The sequence below is a fragment of the Macaca fascicularis genome, chromosome 8 (genome assembly GCF_037993035.2).
Source record: "Macaca fascicularis isolate 582-1 chromosome 8, T2T-MFA8v1.1".
Lineage (NCBI taxonomy): Eukaryota > Metazoa > Chordata > Mammalia > Primates > Cercopithecidae > Macaca > Macaca fascicularis.
In genome coordinates, this window is record NC_088382.1 from 46406511 (window position 1) to 46426498 (window position 19988).

The 19988-nt window shown below is 42.8% G+C and overlaps 1 protein-coding gene across 12 annotated transcripts in view; it reads right to left on the reverse strand.

Moving 5' to 3' along the window:
* RNF170 (ring finger protein 170) overlaps positions 1 to 19988 on the reverse strand; it is a 47277-nt gene that overhangs the window by 14707 nt on the left and 12582 nt on the right. For 9 of the 12 annotated variants that reach the window (XR_012416409.1, XR_012416410.1, XR_012416411.1 and 6 more), the window contains 2 exons: positions 6054 to 6129; positions 2135 to 2243 (listed from right to left, as the gene is read on the reverse strand). Coding sequence is in view for 7 of the 12 variants with exons in the window: in XM_045398210.3 (XP_045254145.1) it covers positions 2135 to 2243; positions 6054 to 6129 (185 nt within the window). In the remaining 5 variants the exon portion in view is untranslated. The remainder of the gene's footprint in view (positions 1 to 2134; positions 2244 to 6053; positions 6130 to 19988) is intronic. The other 3 variants (XR_012416412.1, XM_073998747.1, XM_073998748.1) reach the window with 1 other exon arrangement.

Genomic DNA, 19988 nt, shown 5'->3' on the forward strand with positions numbered 1-19988 from the left:
ATTTGAACTGAACTTCATAGGACAGATGAGATTTAGATAGGCAGAAAACAGGAGGGAGGACACTTCAGGTTTTAAGAACAGCAAGAGCAAATGTCGGAAAGGAGTGTCACGTGGATTAGGTTCAAGAGGAGAAATGTATCTACCTTCTCTGATGCCCATTTAATTTTCCCTGCCCAATCTTTCATAACTTGCCTGGTGATTAGCATTTCCAATAGAAAATTAAAAGATTAAAAACTGAAATAAGCGTTTTATACTTTGTTAGTTACTTAAGTGAAAACCTTAAAGAAGAGACTGGAATGAGTGGATGAAGCAATGATGAGACTGGATTACTGAAAGAGCACAAGGTACAGAAAACCCTGCCATTACATGGTATGGGTTCCAAATATGCCATCTCCAACTGCACAAATAACACTGTATCTAATAATTCTATACTATGAAGTTAGACAAAAGGGCCAACACAATTTACAGGATGATTATATGCTACATTTTAAATTAGTCCCTATATGAAAATTTCCTACATTTTGGGAGCAATAAGACCCTATCTTGAACACAACTGTTTAAACAGAAACAATAAAAAACTAGGTCTAGTGACTGGACAAATCAAAGTGGCTTCGAGTGTTTACTATTGTATGAACCACTAATCATGCAGAACTGAGCACAGGGATTGAAGATAAACCTAGGTTTAAAATCTTTGGCTCTGTCTGGGCTGGGTGTGGTGACTCACGTCTGTAATCCCAGCACTTTGGGAGGCCAAGGTGGGTGGATCACGATGTCAGGAGTTTGAGACCAGTCTGGCCAACATGGTGAAACCCCATCTCTACTAAAAATACAAAAATTAGCTGGGCATGGTGGCAGGCACCTATAATCCCAGCTGCTTGGGAGGCTGGGGCAGGAGAATCGTTTTAACCTGGGAGGCGGAGGTTGCAGTGAGCTGAGAGCACACCACTGCACTCCAGCCTGGGTGACAAGGTGAGACTCCATTTCAAAAAAAAAAAAATTGGCTCTGTCACTTAACAGCTGGCCTACTCTTTGTAAAATGTATTATTATTATTTTTTTGAGACAGGATCTTGCTCTGCTGCCCATGCTGAAGTGCAGTAGCATGATCACAGCTCATTGCAGCCTCAAGCTCCTGGGCTCAAGCGATTCTCCTACCTCAGCCTCCCCAGTAGCTGGGACTGCACATGTGAGCTATTGCACCTGGCTAATTTCTTATTTTTTGTGGAGACAGGGTCTCCCTATGTTTCCCAGGCTGGCCTCCAACTCCTGGGCTCAAGCAATCCTCCTGCCTATGCTGAGATTACAGGTGTGAGCCACAGTGCCTGGTCTCTTTGTAACATTTCTTCATATCTCTAAAGCCTGTTTCCTCATAGGTGGGGTTAGATGAAGTATATTAATGTCCAATACATAGGCTTGTAATAACTGATACTTTGCCCCTCAACCTGCTATGGCATAATCAGCCATAGAAGATTTTCCTGAATCTGCAGATTCAGGAAAAATGAGGAGTGGTGGAAAGCACTCCTTCCTGATACTAAGTAAGTGTGAAATTATTCCCTTCTTACCCCAAGGCATGCTCTAGGGTTCTCATTCTCCCTCATTAAACCTCAAGAGGTTGAGAGAGAGACAGACAGAGACAGAGACAAACATACTGAGACTAAGACCTTTAAGACTTTCAGTACAAACTCAGAGTCAAAAGAGGCAGGAGGGCAATGCAGGGTCTTGGGCAGGTTCTTGAGAGAAGAACCTTCCTGCCCTGGGAAGGATGAATAATAAATGAAACTCCCAAAGAGTGATGAACAAAGAGGGACTCAGTGAATCCCTCATGCTATGGATGTACTTGAACTACTGTCCAAAGAAACACACTTCTGTTTATGGGGAAGCTGAATAGTTTCTTTAAATTCTGAACCCATAGCTGCTACATGGACAAACTAAATAGAAAGTAAATAAGTAAGTATATTATTTAGATGCTAAGTATACTTGGTTGACAAGTAGAGCAGGATATCAGAGGTAATCTACCCTACTCGCAAAATACAAAATGTGACAAAGAGAAAATTAGGAATCCAGCCTTTGTTCACATAGAGGTCTTGGTCTTGGTCTAAACAGTCACTTTTCCCAAGTATAGTGTTGTTTGCTTACCACAAAAAAGATGTCCACAGTTGGTCTCCACCGGGAAGGAGGCTTGGTGCAGGCAGATGGGACAGTACATGTCGGTGTAGAACTGCTGTCGAGCAGCAGCAGGTGCATCCTAATAAGAACACAGGTGCACACATTGGAATACAACACATGTAGTCCTCAACAGTATCTCATGTTAAATTATATTTGAGAACAGAGTCAACAGTGTGTAACCCTCATCACACTGTAAACGTGCAATAGTTTAAGGTTATAATTTTAAGAACATTATGAGGCTATATTGTTTTTATTTAAGCTGCATGGTCTCCACTTTCCTTCCTAAACACAATTTAAAGACAAAAACTTAGATTAACTCAAGAGTTCATCTTTTACTCTACTGGAATACATAAATTATTCTGAGTAACACAAGGCTGAGCTAGTGCATAACCTAACAATAATAAATATTGAGGTCGGGTGCAGTGACTCATGCCTGTATTCCCAGCACTTTAGGAGGTCGAGGCAGGTGGATCACTTGAGCCCAGGAGTTCCAGAGGAGCCTGGGCAACATGGCAAACCCTGTCTCTATAAAAAATAGAAAAATTAGCCAAGAGTGGTGGTGGCATGCACCTGTAGTCCCAGCTACTTGGGAGACTGAGGTGGGAGGTCACCTGAGCCTGGGAGGTTGAAGCTGCAGTGAGCCGTGACTGCACCACTGCACTCCAGCCTAGGTTACAGAGCAAGACCCTGTCTCAAAAAGAAAACAATATCAAATGTCAAACTGTTTTCTAAGTCTTCACTTTTTTCATTTTCAACGTCTTTTTCATTTTAAAAGTGTTGCATGTATGCAAGAAACATCCAGATATCAATGACCTCACTAGGATGGATCATGAGGGCAAGGGATTTATCTGTAGGACTCATTGTACCTCAGGACTTAGAAAAGTGTCTACATGGCTGGGCACGGAGGCTTACACCTGTAATCCCAGCACTTTGGGTGGCTGAGGTGGGTGGATCACTTGAGGTCAAGAGTTTGAGACCAGCCTGGCCAACATGGTTAAACCCTGTCTCTACCACAAAATACAAAAATTAGCTGGGCATGGTGGCGTGCACCTGTAGTCCCAGCTACTTGGGAGGGTGAGGTGGGAGAATCACTTGAACTCAAGAGGTGGAGGCTGCAGTGAGCCGAGATCACACTGGTACACTCCAGCCTGGGCAACAGAGACCCTGTCTCAAAAAAAAAGAAGTGTCTACATAACGTATATCTTATGTTATTGTATTGTAAAAATACTTATTTATCAAAACTTGTTTTGATGGAACCCAGCAGATAAAGTTGCCAGCATGAAAAATATCTAATTACAGAAAAAGTATCAAATTTACTAAATAGGAACTGTTCTTAAGTGAATCAGATTTTTGCCACTCAATATTAATAAACAAATTTAATAAATTTAAATAATAATAAACATAACTAAAAGGTCATACTTCCAAAATAGCCCTAAATCACCAGAATATTCTGTGATCCAAGGCTACACCTTGATGTTATAGTCACTTATGTCAGTTTTAATGCTACAAAAAGTGTACAGCACTTTATGTTCCCTTCTCCACCTTTTCTTTTCTTTTTGAGGCAGAGTCTCACTCTGTCACCCAGGCTGGAATGCAGTGGTACAATCGCAGCTCACTGAAACCTCTGCCTCCCGGGTTCAAGTGATTCTCCTGCCTCTGGAGTAGCTGGGATTACAAGTGGCCACTACCAAGCCCGGCTAAATTTGTATTTTTAGTAGAGACAGGGTTTCGCCATGTTGACCAGGCTGGTCTTGAACTCCTGACCTCAGGTGATCTGCCTGCCTCAGCCTCCCAAAGTGCTGGGATTACAGGCGTGAGCCACTGCACCCAGCCTTCTCCTTATTAATTTTTAAAGAAACTGACAAAAATCAATTAACAGAGATGTCCAATAGAACTTTCTGCAGTAATTGAAATCTTTATCAGTGCTGTCCAATACAGTAGCCACGAGCCACATGTGGCCATTGTGTACTTGAAATGTGGCCAGTGTGACTAGAAGACTTAATTTCAGATTCTATTTAACTCACTTGAATAGCCACAGGTAGCTGGTGGCTGTCATACTAGACAGCAAAGAATAGACTACATCGCCACCCTTATTTTCACTCTGAGAGCTGTGTGCCGGGCCTCAGGAAGAGGTGAGGCAGATGAGTGGACACTGCTGCAAGGAGACCTGGAAGATTCACTTCAATCTGGGGCCCCTCCATAGCTGAACCCAGTCATGAAATCGCTAGTGTCAGTGTTAGCAAATCTTAGCAGTCTCATATGTTAATGAGAATAATTATAATTGCCTTACTTATGTCTAAAGATTAAATACGATTGTTGTTTGGGAAATCACTTTGTAAATTATAAAACCTATCTCAACATGAATTATGGGTAACAATTGTTATGGAACAGAGTACTACTAATAGGCTTAAAGTATTGCTTTTTTTTTAGACGGAGTCTCGCTCTCTGTTACCAGGCTGGAGTGCAGTGGCGCAATCTCAGCTCACTGCACCCTCCCCCTCCGGGGTTCAAGTGATTCTCCTGCCTCAGTTTCTCAAGTAGCTGGGACAACAGGTGTGCACCAGCACGCCCAGCTAATTTTTGTATTTTTAGTGCAGATGGGGTTTCACCATGTTGGCCAGGAGAGTCTTGATCTCCTGACCTTGTGATCCGCCCACCTCAGCCTCCCAAAGTGCTGGGATTACAGGCATGAGCCACTGTGCCTGGCCCTGCTTAAGTTATTCTTGTATCAATGAATATAAGTTCCATGAGGGTAGGAATTTTTGTCTGTTTAATTCACGATTGAATTCCCAATGCCTAGAGAATGTATGGCATGTGGTAGATGTTCAAAAAATATTTGGTGAATGGATAAATTATAAAACCCTTATTGGGGCCAGGCGTGCTGGCTCACACTTATAATCCCAGCACTTTGGTTTTAGTGGAGCAAGCACAGCTCACTGCAGCCTCAACCTCCCAGGATCATGAGATCCTCCCACCTCAGCCTCCTGAGTAGCTGGGACTATAGCTGTGCACCACCATACCCAGCTAGCTTTTGTATTTTTAGTAGAGAGGGGGTTTTGCCATGCTGCCCAAACTGGTCTGGAACTCCTAAGCTCAAGTGATTCTCCCGCCTCGACCTCCCAAAGTGCTGGGATTACAGGTGTGAGCCACCATGCCCAGACTGTAATCCTAGCACTCTGGGAGGCCGAGGTGAGAGGAGTGCTTGAGCTCAAAAGTTAGACAGCAGCCAGGGCAACATAGTGAGACCCTGTCTCTTTTTAATTAAAAAAACGAAACCCTTATTGGAAGTGAAGTTTGATCAGTAGGAAAGGAATTTTTAATTTTGTTTCTTGATGTTAGATATCTCGGCATGAAGGTGTACAATATCCTATTTATTCCAGGCTTCATAAAGTATATCTCCAATTCTTAGAGATTCCATCTGGTAAAAAGCAAAGAACAAACAGGAAAGAAATTAATTTTTTTCTTTGCCTAGCTAGTTTTATTGTTACAACTTTGGCAACTGAAGAAAAAAGGAGAAAAAAACCAAAACAGCCACCTCTTCTAGTTATTTCTTTGTAGATGTTAGGGAATATATGTCAGAAAAAAAGGGTTTTTCCACTACATTTCATTAAGGTCAATTAGACAGCAATTATTTCTACACTAATAAACAATAGGAAAACTGCTATATTTTAAAGCAAATTAATAATAAACAAACATGAAGACATCTGAATAGATTAAGGCTAGGCAATTTGCCCATTCTGCAAATATACAATCTATAAAATAATATAAGGTAATTTGAAGCCGGAAAGAAGCCCATGTTTCCTAAAAGTAATTTACTAATGTTCTATCACAATTTCACATGCAAAGGGAGCTATCACATCTACTCCTCAAATAAATATATATACAATACCTGTTCTGTTTGAAGCTGTTCTCGAAGTACCCTTACTAGCTCCTGGTTTTCTGGGTGAATGTTTTGATGTACATTTCTGTTGAATAGAATATAATAAATTTTGAATAGAAAATATTATCAGATGAATCCATTTTATTCATGGGTCTACTTTCTGACTTATAACTACTGGTAATTAATGTAATTGATGGCATACAAGCACTTCACTTCCGGGACTGTACGTTTCAGGCTGTCCTGTGGTGAGTTCTTCTGAGATCACTGATTATTAGCCAATTTCAGGTTTAAGTGGCAAATGGTAAAATCCAGAGGCCTAGTACCTTGGAAATCTATTGTAAATGGAAGCTTACAAATAATGTAAAGAACATTTGTTTCTTTGGTGAAATTTCTTCAAAATAAGCAGTTATCTAATTTTACCTACTATTATGCATTTGAATGCTTTTCCACATCTAATTAGATCCTTCTCCTAATTTTCAGGTATTAGGGGAGGGGAACAGAGCAGAAACTAAAATTATTTAATGTAGAAAAGCCAAAACTTGGCCAGGTGTGGTGACTCACGCCTGTAATCCCAGCACTTTTGGAGGCCGATCACCTGAGGTGGATCACCTGAGGTTAGGAGTTTGAGACCAGCCTGGCCAACATGGTGAAACCCTGCCTTTACTAAAAATACAAAAATTAGCCAGGCTTGGTGGTGGGTGCCTATAATCTCAGCTACTCAGGAAGCTGAGGCAGGAGAATTGCTGGAACTCAGGACGCAGAGGTTGCAGTGAGCTGAGATCGCGCCATTGCACTCCAGCCTGGGCTGACAATGGCAAGACTCTGTCTCAAAAAAAAAAAAAAAAAAAAAAAGGCAGAAAAGCCAAAACTTAACATGTCACTAATATCTTGACATTAACAATTAAAATGGTGAATCAAAGGCAAGCGGTTAGTGGCTAACATAAATGGATGGGATAAAACATCCCATATTGAAAGTCAGATGTTGGCTGGGCGCGGTGGCTCATGCCTGTAATCCCAGCACTTTGGGAGGCCGAGGTGGGTGGATCACCTGAGGTCAGGGTTCGAGACCAGCCTGACCAACATGGAGAAAACCTGTCTCTATTAAAAATACAAAATTAGCCGGGCTTGGTGGCAAATGCCTGTAATCCCAGCTACTCGGGAGGCTGAGGCAGGAGAATCGCTTGAACCCGGGAGGTGGAGGTTGTGGTAAGCCAAGATTGTGCCATTGCACTCCAGCCTGGGCAACAAGAGCAAAAAACTGTCTTAAAAAAAAAAAAGAAAAAAAAGAAAGAAAGATGTGTTGGTCAGGCTGGTAGGTAGGGTGAGGGCAAAGTGTTACATGTTATCACAGCTTAATTTCATTTGGCTATTAATGTATCTTCTAAACATAAATGTCTTAAACAAGAATATTTTAAGTCTACACAGTCCCAAGGTTACTCCACAGAAGAGCCTTTACTCTCTGGGTAAGCCAATATCCAACAGAGATAAGAACTCTCATATTCGAATGTGATAGGGAGAAGTATAGAAATCTATCCTATGATTATTCAATTGTTAGCAAAAAACTGCAAATTTTAGAAAAAGAAATCAACTAAATATAACTGTTAGTTCACAGAAGACATAAAAGCAATTTAAAGTCAAATATCTAAACAATGAAACAATCTGAACTCTGTTTAAACCTGTTAAATCTTATTTTGTTGTTGCTGAGACGGAGTCTCACTCTGTCACCCAGACTGGAGTGTGGTGGCGCAATCTCAACTCACTGCAACCTCCGCCTCCCAGGTTCAAGCGATTCTCCTGCCTCAGCCTCCTGAGTAGCTGGGATTATAGGCATGTGCCACCACACCTGGCTAATTTCTGTATTTTTAGTAGAGATGGGGTTTCACCATGTTGGCCAGGCTGGTCTCGATCCTGACTTCAGGTGATCTGCCTGCCACGGCCTCTCTAAGTGTGGGGATTACAGGCATGAGCCACCGTGCCCGGCCTAAACCTGTTAAAGCTTGATGCATTCTTCATTTTAAAATAAGGCACATTCTTACGATTGAACAGATGATCTGTGAAAGAAAGCACTCACTATATGAAAGCACCCTGTCAAGGAGCAATCTAACTAGCAGAGGAACCATCTCATTTAAATACCAGTGAATACCTAGCTAAATGGCATTTCTCCATTCTTTGAGAGTAGAAAACCATTCCCTTTTCATTGGAAAAAAAATCGTGATGACGTTTCAGAGTACAGACATGAACCACGTGACTGGAAAGCCTCTCCTCTGGCTTCTTTCTATAAGAAAGATGTAAGAATTCTTAAATCTGGTGGTAGAATATTTTAAAAAATATATCCTATTTAAATGTATTTTTAAAATATATAATATTCTATTTATTTAATTATATGTTAAAATATATATAAATTTAAAATATATATATATATTTTTTTTTTTTTTTTTTTTTTTTTTGAGATGGAGTCTCGCTCTGTCACCCAGGCTGGAGTGCAGTGGCCGGATCTCAGCTCACTGCAAGCTCCGCCTCCCGGGTTCACGCCATTCTCCGGCCTCAGCCTCCCGAGTAGCTGGGACTACAGGCGCCTGCCACCTCGCCCGGCTAGTTTTTTTTTGTATTTCTTAATAGAGACGGGGTTTCACCGTGTTAGCCAGGATGGTCTCGATCTCCTGACCTCGTGATCCGCCCGTCTCGGCCTCCCAAAGTGCTGGGATTACAGGCTTGAGCCACCGCGCCCGGCCTAAAATATATTTAAATAGAATATATTTTTTAAAATATTCTACCACCAGATTTAGGAATTCCTACATCTTGTTGTGAAGCCAAACAAGAACAAATAGCCCAAGCTGCTAAATACTGCCTGTAACTCCCATGATGATGGTATTTGGAGACAAAACCTTTGGGAGGTAATTAGGTCATGAGGGTGGTGCCTTTGTGATAGGATTACTGCCCTTACAAAAAGATACATGAGATAACCTGCTCCCTGCTCTACTCTCTTCCGTATAAAGACACAGCAAGAAAACCACCATCCACAACCCATGAAGCCGAGTCTCGCCAGACACCAGATCTGACAACACCTTGATCTTAGACCTCCCAGGCTCTCAAACTGTGAGAAATAAATGTTTGTTGTTTAAGCCACCCAGTCTATGGTTATTTGTTTTTTTGGGGGGGGGTTTGTTTTGTGTGTGTGTGTGTGTTTGTTTTGTTTTGAGACGGAGTCTTGCTCTGTTGCCCAGGCTGGAGTGCCGTGGCACAATCTCAGCTCAATGCAACCTCTGCCTCCTGGGTTCAAGCAATTCCCCTGCCTCAGCCTCCCAAGTAGCTGGGACTATAGCTGCACGCCATCATGCCCTGCTAATTTTTTAATTTTTACTAGAGACGGGGTTTCACTTTGTTAGCCAGGATGGTCTCAGTCTCCTGACCTTATGATCTGCCTGCCTTGAATTCCCAAAGTGCTGGGATTACAGGCGTGAGCCACCATGCCCAGCCTTGTTTTTTGTTTTGTTTTGTTTTGTTTAAGACGGAGTCTTGCTCTGTCGCCCAGGCTGGAGTGCAGTGGCGCCATCTCGGCTCACTGCAAACTCTGCTTCCCAGGTTCACGTCATTCTCCTGCCTCACCCTCCCGAGTAGCCCAGCTAATTTTTTGTGTTTCTAGTAGAGATGAGGTTTCACTGTGTTAGCAAGGATGCTCTCGATCTCCTGACCTCATGATCCGCCTGCCTCGGCCTCCCAAAGTGCTGGGATTAGAGGTGTGAGCCACCGCGCCTGGCCACAAATTTGTTTTTGAGACAGATCTTGCTCTGTTGCCAGGCTGGAGTGCAGTGGCACAATCTTGGCTCCCTGCAATTTCCACCTGCCGGGTTCAAGTGATCTCCAGCTAATTTGTATATTTTTAGTAGAGGCGGGGTTTCACCATGTTGGCCAGGCTGGTCTTGAACTCCTCACCTCAAGTGATCTGCCTGCCTCGGGCTCCCAAAGTGCTAGGATTACAGGTGTGAGCCACCGCACCCAGCCTATGGTTATTTGTTATAACAAGCCAAACTGATTTAGACAATGGTCAAATACTTTTTGACAAGGGTGCCAAGGGTGCCGAGACCATTCAATAGAGAAAGTATCCTCTTTCAACAAATAAGTGCCAGAAAACTGAATATCCATATTAAAAATATAAAAACTCAAAATGCATCAAAGGGCTAAACTTAAGAGTTAAAACTATACAGATTATAGGAAAAAGCAAGAAAATATTCATGCCACTGGATTTTGGCAATGATTCCTTATATATAAGACAAAAGCACAGGCCAAAAAAAGGAAAAAAACACAAAGATGACTTCTCAAAATTAGAAACTATGTATATCAAAGGGCACTTAAGAGAGTAAGAAGAATATCCACAGAAAGGGACAAAATATTGGCAAATCATATACAGGAAATCCTGATTTTGTTTCCCTTTATTGCACTTAGCAGATATTGTGTTTTTTACAAACTGAAGATCGTGACAACCTTGTGTTGAGCAAAACTATTGGCACCATTTTTCCAACAGCATGCACTTGCTTCATGTTTCTGTGTCACATTTTGGTTATACTTGCAATCAATCAATCAATCAATCAACATTGTGTATGCTCTGACTGCTCTATTGACAAGCCATTCCCCAGTCTCTCTCTCTCTCTCCTCAGACCTTCCTATTCCCTGAGGCATTGACAATATTAAAATTAGGTCAACTAATAACTCTACAGTGGCCTCTAGGTGTCCAAGTGAAAGGAAGACTTGCATGTCTCTCATTTCACATAAAACCCAGAAATGATTAAGTTTTGTGAAAAAGACATGTCAAAAGTCGAGCTAGGGCAAAAGTTGTGCTAGCTGGCCAAGTTGTGAATTAAAAGGAAAAATTCCTGAGGGACATTAAAAGTATTAGTCAAGTGAACACATAAATGATAAAAAAGCAAAACAGCTTTATTGCTGACATGGAGAAAGTTTGAGTACTCCGGATAGAAGATCAAACCAGCCACAACATTTCCTTAAGCCAAAGCCTAATCTAGACCAAGTCCCTCCCTCCTTCAATTCTGTGAAGCTGAGGGAGGAGAGGAAGCTACAGAAGAAAAGTTGAAAGCTAGCAGAGGTTGGTTCATGACATTTAAGGAAAGACGAAGCCCAAACTTTTATTTTAGGAATAGCAAGTGCTGATGCAGAAGCTGCAGCAAGTTATCCAGATATAGCTAAGATCATTGACGAAGGCTGGCTATGCTCAATAACAAAAAAAATTTTTTTTTTTTGAGACAGATCTCTCACTCTGTCGCCCAGGCTGGAGTGCAGTGGCGTGATCTCGGCTCACTGCAAGCTCTGCCTCCCGGGTTCATGCCATCCTCCTGCCTCAGCTTCCCAAGTAACTGGGACTACAGGCACCCGCACCATACCTGACTAATTTTTTTGTATTTTTTAGTAGAGACGTGGTTTCACTGTGTTAGCCAGGATGGTCTCGATCTCCTGACCTTGTGATCTGCCTGCCTCGGCCTCCCAAACTGCTGGCATTACAGGCGTGAGCCACCGCACCCAGCCAATAACTTTTTTTTTTCTTTTGAGACGGAGTCTCGCTCTGTCTGTCGCCCAGGCTGGAGTGCAGTGGCCAGATCTCAGCTCACTGCAAGCTCTGCCTCCCGTGTTTACGCCATTCTCCTGCCTCAGCCTCCCGAGTAGCTGGGACTACAGGCGCCTGCCACCTCGCCTGGCTAGTTTTTTGTATTTTTTAGTAGAGATGAGGTTTCACCAGGTTAGCCAGGATGGTCTCGATTTCCTGACCTCATGATCCGCCCATCTCGGGCCTCCCAAAGTGCTGGGATTACAGGCTTGAGCCACTGCGCCCAGCTTTTTTTTATTTTTATTTTTTATTTTTTTTTGAGACACAGTCTCACCCTGTTGCCCAGGCTGGGAGTACAGTGGTACACTCTTGGCTTGGCGGAACCTCTGTCTCCCAGGTTCAAGCAATTATCGTGCCTCAGTCTCCCAAGTAGCTGGGATTACAGGTGTGTGCTATCATGCCTGGCTAATGTTTGTATTTTTAGTAGAGACAGGGTTTCGCCCTGTGCTGACCAGTGTTGGCCAGGTTGGTCTCAAACTCCCGGCCTCAAGTGATCTGCCTGCTTCGCCCTCCCAAAGTGCTGGAATTACAGGCGTGAGCCACCATGCCCCTCCAAGAACATTCTTAATTCATGGGAGGAGATCAAAATACCAACATTTACAGCAGTTTGGAAGAAGTTGACTTCAGCCCTCATGGATGACTTTGAGAGTTTCAAGACTTCAGAGGAAGAAGTCACTGCAGATATGGTGGAAACAGCAAGGAAACTAGAATTAGAAGTGGAGCCTAAAGATGTGACCAAACTGCTGCATCATGACCATATTTGATCAGATGAGGAGTTGCTTCCTATGGATGAGCAAAAGAAGTGGTTTCTCAAGATGGAATCTAATCCTGGTAATGACGTTGTAAGCATTGTTGAGATGACAACAAAGGATTTAAAATATTACATAAACAAAGTAGATACAGCAGAGCCAGGCAGGGTTTGAGAGGATTGACTCCAGTTTTGAAAAGAAAGTCTGTGGATAATATGCAATCAAAGTGCATCACATGCTACATACAGAGGAATCTTTTGTGAAAGGAAAAGTCAGTCAATGTGGCAACTTTATTTGTTGTCTCATTTTAAGAAACTGCCAGCCAGGCGCAGTGGCTCATGCCTGTAATCCCAGCACTTTGGGAGGCCGAGGCGGGCGGATCACAAGATCAGGAGTTCAAGACAAGCCTGACCAACATGGTGAAACCCCGTCTCTATTAAAAATACAAAAATTAGCCGGGCATGGTGGTGCACGCCTTTAATCCCAGCTACTCAGGAGGCTGAGGGAGGAGAATTGCGTGAACCCAGGAGGTGAAAGTTGCAGTGAGCTGAGATCATGCCACTGCACTCCAGCCTGGGCGACAGAACGATACTCTGTCTCAAAAAAAAATCACACTGCCACAGCCACCTCAACTGTCAGCAACCACCACCCTGATCAGTCAGCAGCCTTGACATGGAGTCAAGACCCTCCACCAGCAAAAACATTACGACTTGCTGAAGGTTCAGATAGATAACTGTTAGCATTTTTTAACCATGAAGTATTTTATAATTAAAGTATGTATATTGTTTATTAGACATAATGCTATTGTACACTTCAAAGACTATGATATAATGTGAACATAACTTTTATATGCACTAGGGAACCAAAAAATTCATATGACTCACTTTATTCGTTTTATTGTAGTGGTCTGAAACCAAACCTGAAATATCTATGGGGTATGACTGTATCTGATAATAATATCAGAATATATATAGAACTCATAACTCAAAAACAAAAAAGTAAACAACCCAATTCAAAAACGGACAATGTCTTCAATAGTCAATTCTCCACAGAAGACAGACAAACTGCCAGGTATGGTGGTGCACACCTGTAGTCCCAGTTACTCGGGAGGCTGAGGCAGGAGAATTGTTTGAGCCTAGGAGTTCTAAGCTGTAATGCAATATGCCACTTGGGTGTCCCCACTAACTTTGGCATCAATATGATGACGTCCCAGGAGCAGGGCACCATCAGGTTGCCTAAGGAGGAGTGAACTGGCCCAGGATGAAAACAGAGCAGGTCAAAACTCTGGTGTTGCTATTTACAGGAGCAAAGACATGGAATCAACCTAGATGCCCATCAATAGTGGACTAGATAAAGAAAATGTGGTGTATATACACCATAGAATACTATGCACCCATAAAAAGGAAAGAAATCATGTCCTTTGCAGCAACATGGATGCAGCTGCAGGTGATTTTCCTAAGTGAAGTAATATAGAAACAGAAAATCAAATACTAGGGCCAGGAGCGGTGGCTCATGCCTATAACCTCCGCACTTTGGGAGGCTAAGGTGGGCAGATCGCTTGAGCCCAGGAGTTTGAGACCAGCCTGGGCAACATGGTGAAACACCATTTCTACAAAAAATACAAAAATTAGTTGGGCATGGTGATGCACACCTATGGTCCCAGCTTGGGAGGCTGAAGTGGGAGGATCACTTGAGCCTGGGAGTTTGAGGCTGCAGTGAGCCATAATCACGCCACTGTACTCTAGCCTGGGCAACAGAATGAGACCCTATCTCAAAAAGAAACCTCAAAAACCAGACAGATGAATGGCCACTAACCATGTGAAGTGATGCTGAACATAATTACTCAGTAGGGAAATACAAATCAAAACCACAATGAGTTACCACTTCATACCTATAAGGATAGTTATTATTTAAAACACACACACACACACACACACACACACACAGAGAATAACAGTGTTGGCAAGGACGTAGAGAAACTGCCATGGTGCCTTGCTGGTGGGAATATAAAGCAGGGCAGTTACTGTGGGAAACAGTCTGGAGGTTCCTTAAAATGTTAAACATAGAAATTACTTTATGACCCAGAAATTCCAGTTGAAAACATAGACTCAAACAGATACTTGTACACCAGAGTTCCTAACAGCATTATTCACAACAGCCAAAAGGTGGGAGTAACCCAAATGACCACTGACAAATGAATGGAGAAACTAAATATGGTATGTACATACAATGAAAAATTTTAAATTTTAATATTTTTTAGAGACAAGGTCTTGCTCTGTTGTCCAGCCTAGTCTCCAACTCCTGGGCCCAAGCAATCCTCCTACCTCAGCCTCCCAAAGTGCTAGGATTATAGGTGTGAGCACCATACCCAATGAAATATTATTTATCAATAAAAAGGAAGGAAATTCTAATACGTGTTACAACATAAATGAACTTTGAAAACATTATGCTAAGTGAAACAAGTTAAACACAAAAGCCCAAATACTGTATGATTCTACTTTATGAGGTGCATAAAATCAGCTCATTAATGGAGACACAAAGTAGAACACAGGTTACCCAGAGCTGAACCATGGTAGTTGTTACTTAGATGGGCATAAAGTTTCTGTTAGGGAAGATTAAACACCACATGGTCAGGCCAGGCACAGTGGCTCACACCTGTAATCCCAGAAATTTGGGAGGCTGAGGTGGGTGGATTGCTTGAGCCCAGGAGTTCAAGACCAGTCTGAGCAACATGGCAAAACCTTGTCTCTACCAAAAATACAAAAAAATAGCTGGCTATGGTGGTGTGCGCCTGTGGTCTCAGCTACTTGGGAGGCTGAGATGAGAGGATCATTTGAGCCTGGGGGCGAAGGTTGCAGTGAGACAAGATTGTGCCACTGCACTCCAGCCTGGGCGCCAGAGAGAGAACCTGTCTCAAGAAGAAAAAAAAAAGAAAGAAAAATAACATGTTCTGACTTATTAAGTGGGAGCTAAACATAAAGATGGAAATGATAGACATCAGGAACTTCAAAAGTGGGGAGACTGAAAGAGGGTGAGGGTTGAAATACTACCTATTGAGTACAGTGTTCACTATTTAGGTGATGGGTTCACTAGAAGCCCAAACTCACCATTACGCAATATATCCATGTAAAAGACCTGCACACACACCCCCAAAATCTAAAATTTAAAAATAAAAAAATAAAATAAAGTTTGGGATGATGAGGAAGTTCTAGAAGTAGATGGTGATGATGGTTACACAACAATATGAGTGTACTTAACGCCACAGAATTACACACTTAAAAATGGTCTGAATTAGCCAGGCATGGTGATGTGTGCCTGTAGTCCCAGCTACTCAGGAGGCTGAGGCAGAAGAGTCGCTTGAACCCAGGAGGTGGAGGTTGCAGTGAGTCAAGATTGTGCCACTGCACTCCAGCCTGGGTGGAGACAGAGTGAGACTCTGTCTAAAAAAAAAAAAAGAGACCTGTCTGAATTTTAAACTACACATGCCATCCCTTCCCCAACACATCATGATTACCTCAGTAATCACGATTACTTCACTGATTACCTCAAGACAATGTCCAAGTAATCGGGAGCACATTATGTAACTTGAAAAGATGTCACTGTAGGCTGAGTGAAAATCTCATCATTTATCTCCACTCACTGTCCCAGTGGCCCCAGTTCTGCCCATGAAACCATGCAGAATAAATTTAATTCTTTTTTTTTTTTTTTTTGAGATGGAGTTTTGCTCTTGTCACCCAGGCTGGAATATAGTGGCGTGATCTTGGCTCACAGCAACCTCCGCCTCCCAGGTTCAAGAGATTCTCCTGACTCAGCCTCCGAGTAGCTGGGGTTATAGGCGCCCACCACCACACCCAGCTAATTTTTATATTATTAGTAGAGACGGAAGTTTCACAATGTTGGTCAGGCTGGTCTTGATCTCCTGACCTCCAGTGATCCATCCACCTCAGCCTCCCAAAGTGCTGGGATTACAGGCGTGAGCCACTGAGCCTGGCTCTAATTTTTTTTTTTTTTCTATTGCTGCTGCACAAATTAAAATTTTATTCTTTAACAAGACCAAGCCCTCATCACAAAGACAGTTTTACTGTCCAAGAGTCCCTTCCCTAAGCTAGACATCCCTCCTTCCTTCAAGCATTTTATGATTTGTTTCCTCAGCTTTCCCTATTTTGACAGTCTCCCCTGAATGTTTTCCAGTTTAAAATGCTAGTCCCAAACTGAACATAATGCAGATTTGACCTTTAGCTATTAATTTTATAAAAGTAGCCAATAAAGTTTTCAGCATCTACAATATACAATTGCCTTATTAAATGAATTTTTTTTTTTTTTTTGAGATGGAGTTTTGCTTGTTGCCCAGGCTGGAGTGTAGTGGTGCGATCTCAGCTCACTGCAACCTCTGCCTCCCGGGTTCAAGCAATTCTCCTGCCTCAGCCTCCTGGGTAGCTGGGATTATAGGCACCCACCACCACACCTGGCTAATTATTGTATTTTGAGTAGAGAGGGGATTTCATCATGTTGGCCAGGCTGGTCTCGAACTCTTGACCTCAGGGGATCCACCTGCCTCAGCCTCCCAAAGTGCTGGGATTATAGGTATGAGCCACTGTGCCAGCAAAAATGGAAACTTTTTAGTTTGGGCTTCACATCATTCTAGTCTGGTGATGTGGAAAAAAAAAACTTTTATTATGCAAATAATAAATATTCATAGTAGAGAAATCAGAAGATAATAGAAAAATATTTAAAATAAAATTAGTCTTGGCCAGGTGCGGTGGCTCATGCCTGTAATCCCAGCACTTTGGAAGGCCAAGGCAAGGCGGGTGGATCACGAGGTCAGGAGATTGAGACCATCCTGGCAAACATAGTGAAACCCCGTCTCTACTAAAAATACAAAAAAATTAGCTGGGCATGGTGGTGGGCGCCTATAGCCCCAGCTACTCGGGAGGCTGAGGCAGGAGAATGGCCTGAATCCAGGAGGCGGAGCTTGCAGTGAGCCGAGATTGCTCCACTGCACTCCATCCTGGTCTACAGAGCCAGACTCCGTCTCAAAATTTAAAAAAAAAAAAAAAAGTCTTATAAATATAATTTTAAACATAATAGGTTACTTAAGGTTTTGTGATCTTTTTCTTTTTTTCTTTTTTTTTAAGATGGAGTTTTGGGCCGGGCGCGGTGGCTCACATGTGTAATCTCAGCACTTTGGGAGGCCGAGGCGGGCGGATCACGAGGTCAGGAGATTGAGACCCTCCTGGTTAACACGGTGAAACCCCGTTTGTACTGAAAATACAAAACATTAGCTGGGCATGGTGGCGGGTGCCTGCAGTCCCAGCTACACGGGAGGCTGAGGCAGTAGAATGGCCTGAACCCAGGAAGCAGAACTGGCAGTGAGTTGAGATCGCGCCACTGCACTCCAGCCTGGGCAAAAGGGCGAGACTCCGTCTCAAAAAACAAAACAAAACAAAACAAAAAAAAAGATGGGAGTTTTGGTCTTGTCGCTGCCCAGGCTGGAGTGCAGTGGTACGATCTGGGCTCACGGCAACCTCTGCCTCCTGGGTTCAAGCAGTTCTCCAGCCTCAGCCTCCCGAGTAGCTGGGACTACAGGCATATGATACCACACCTGACTAATTTTCATATTTTTAGTAGAGACAGAGTCACCATGTTGGCCAGGCTGGTCTTGAACTCCTGACCTCAGGTGATCCGCCTGCCTCAGCCTCCCAAAGTGCTGGAATTACAGGCACGAGCCACCGTGCCCCGCCTCTCTTTTTAAAAATGCATATGTGTAACTGAAACTTTGCACTGTTTGACTAACATCTTTCCATCCCCTGACAGCCACCATTCTGCTCTCTGCTTCTGTGAATTCAAATGTTTCATATTTTACAGTTAAGTGAGACTGTGCAGTATTTGTCTTTCTGTGCCTTATTTCAGTGAACATCATGTCCTCCAGGTGCATCCATGTTGTTGAAAATGGCAGAATTTCCTTCCTTCTTAGGGACTGAAAAGCATTCCATTGTGTATACAGAGAGATCTATATACTCATATCACATTTTCTTCATTCATTCACTGGTGAACACCTAACTTGATTCCATATTTCAGCTATTGTAAATAATGCTGCAATGAACATGGGAGCACAGATATCTTTTCAACATACTGATGTAATTTCCTTTTGATATATACTACCCTAAAGTGTGATTGCTGGATCATATGGTAGTCCATTTTCAACTTTTTGAGGAACCTTCATACTGTTTTCCACAACAACTGTGCCATTTTATACTCCTCAAAAAAGTGCACCACAGTTCCCTTTGCTCCACACCCATGCCAATGCTTCTTTCATCTTTATTGTTTTCATCTTTTTGATAACGGCCATCCTAAAAGATATAAGGTTTTTTCTCATTGTGGTTTTAATTTGCATTTCCCTGGTGATTAGTAATGTTGAGCATTTTTTCATAAACCTTTTGGCCATTTGTATGTCTTCTTTTGAAAAATGTCTATATAGGTCCTTTGCGTGTATTTTTATTTTTTTGTTTTGTTTTTTTCTGAGACAGGGTCTTATTCTGTTGCCCAGGCTGAAATGCAGTGGTGTGATCATAACTCACTGCAGACTTGACTTCCCAGGCTTAAGTGATCTTGCCATCTCAGCCTCCAAGTAGCTGAGACTACAAGGTGCACCACCACACCCGCCTAATTTTAAAATTTTTGGTAGGCTGGGCGTGGTGGCTCACGCCTGTAACCCCCTGACTTTGGGAGGCCGAGGTGGGTGGATCAACTGAGGTCAGGAGTTCGAGACCAACCTGGCTAACATGGTGAAACCCCATCTCTATTAAAATATAAAATTAGCTGGGTGCGGTGGCTGTAATCCCAGCTACTCGGGAGGCTGAGGCAGGAGAATCGCTTGAACCTGGGAGGTGGAGGTTGCAGTGAGCCGAGATCCAGCCACTACACTCCAGCCTGAACAGGGTCTCACTCTGTCGCCCAGGCTGGTCTTCAACTCCTGGGCTCAAGTGATCCTCCCAAAGTGCTGGGATTACAGGCATGAGCCACTGTACCTGTCCAAATACCTTAACTTTGATGAAGTCTGGTTTGTCTACTTTTTCTTTTGTTGCTCATGCTTTTGTTATCATATCTAAGATCCTTTGCTAAATTTAGTCATAATGATTTACCCCTACATTTAGCTCTGATATTTAGATTGTTGAGTTAATCTGGTGTGGTGTGGTCCAACTTTAATCTTTTGAATGTGGCTACCCAATTGTCCTAGCACTATTTGTTGAAACCTTTGCCCACTGAGTGGTCCTGGCACCCTTGTCAAAGGTCAGTTGACCATAGATATATGGCTTGACTATTTCTGAATCTTAATTCTGTTATACCAATGTTAGCTATCCCTCCCAACTGACAATTAGTGGCTCACACCTGTAATCCTAGCACTTTGGGAGGCTGAGGCAGGTGGATTGCCTGAGCCCAGGAGTTAAGAGATGAGCCTGGGCAACATGGCAAAAACCCATCTGACCAAAACATAATGATAATAATAATACAAAAAAATTAGCTGCACATGCTGATGTGCACCTGTAGTCCCAGCTACTCAGGAGGCTGAGGTGGGAGGAT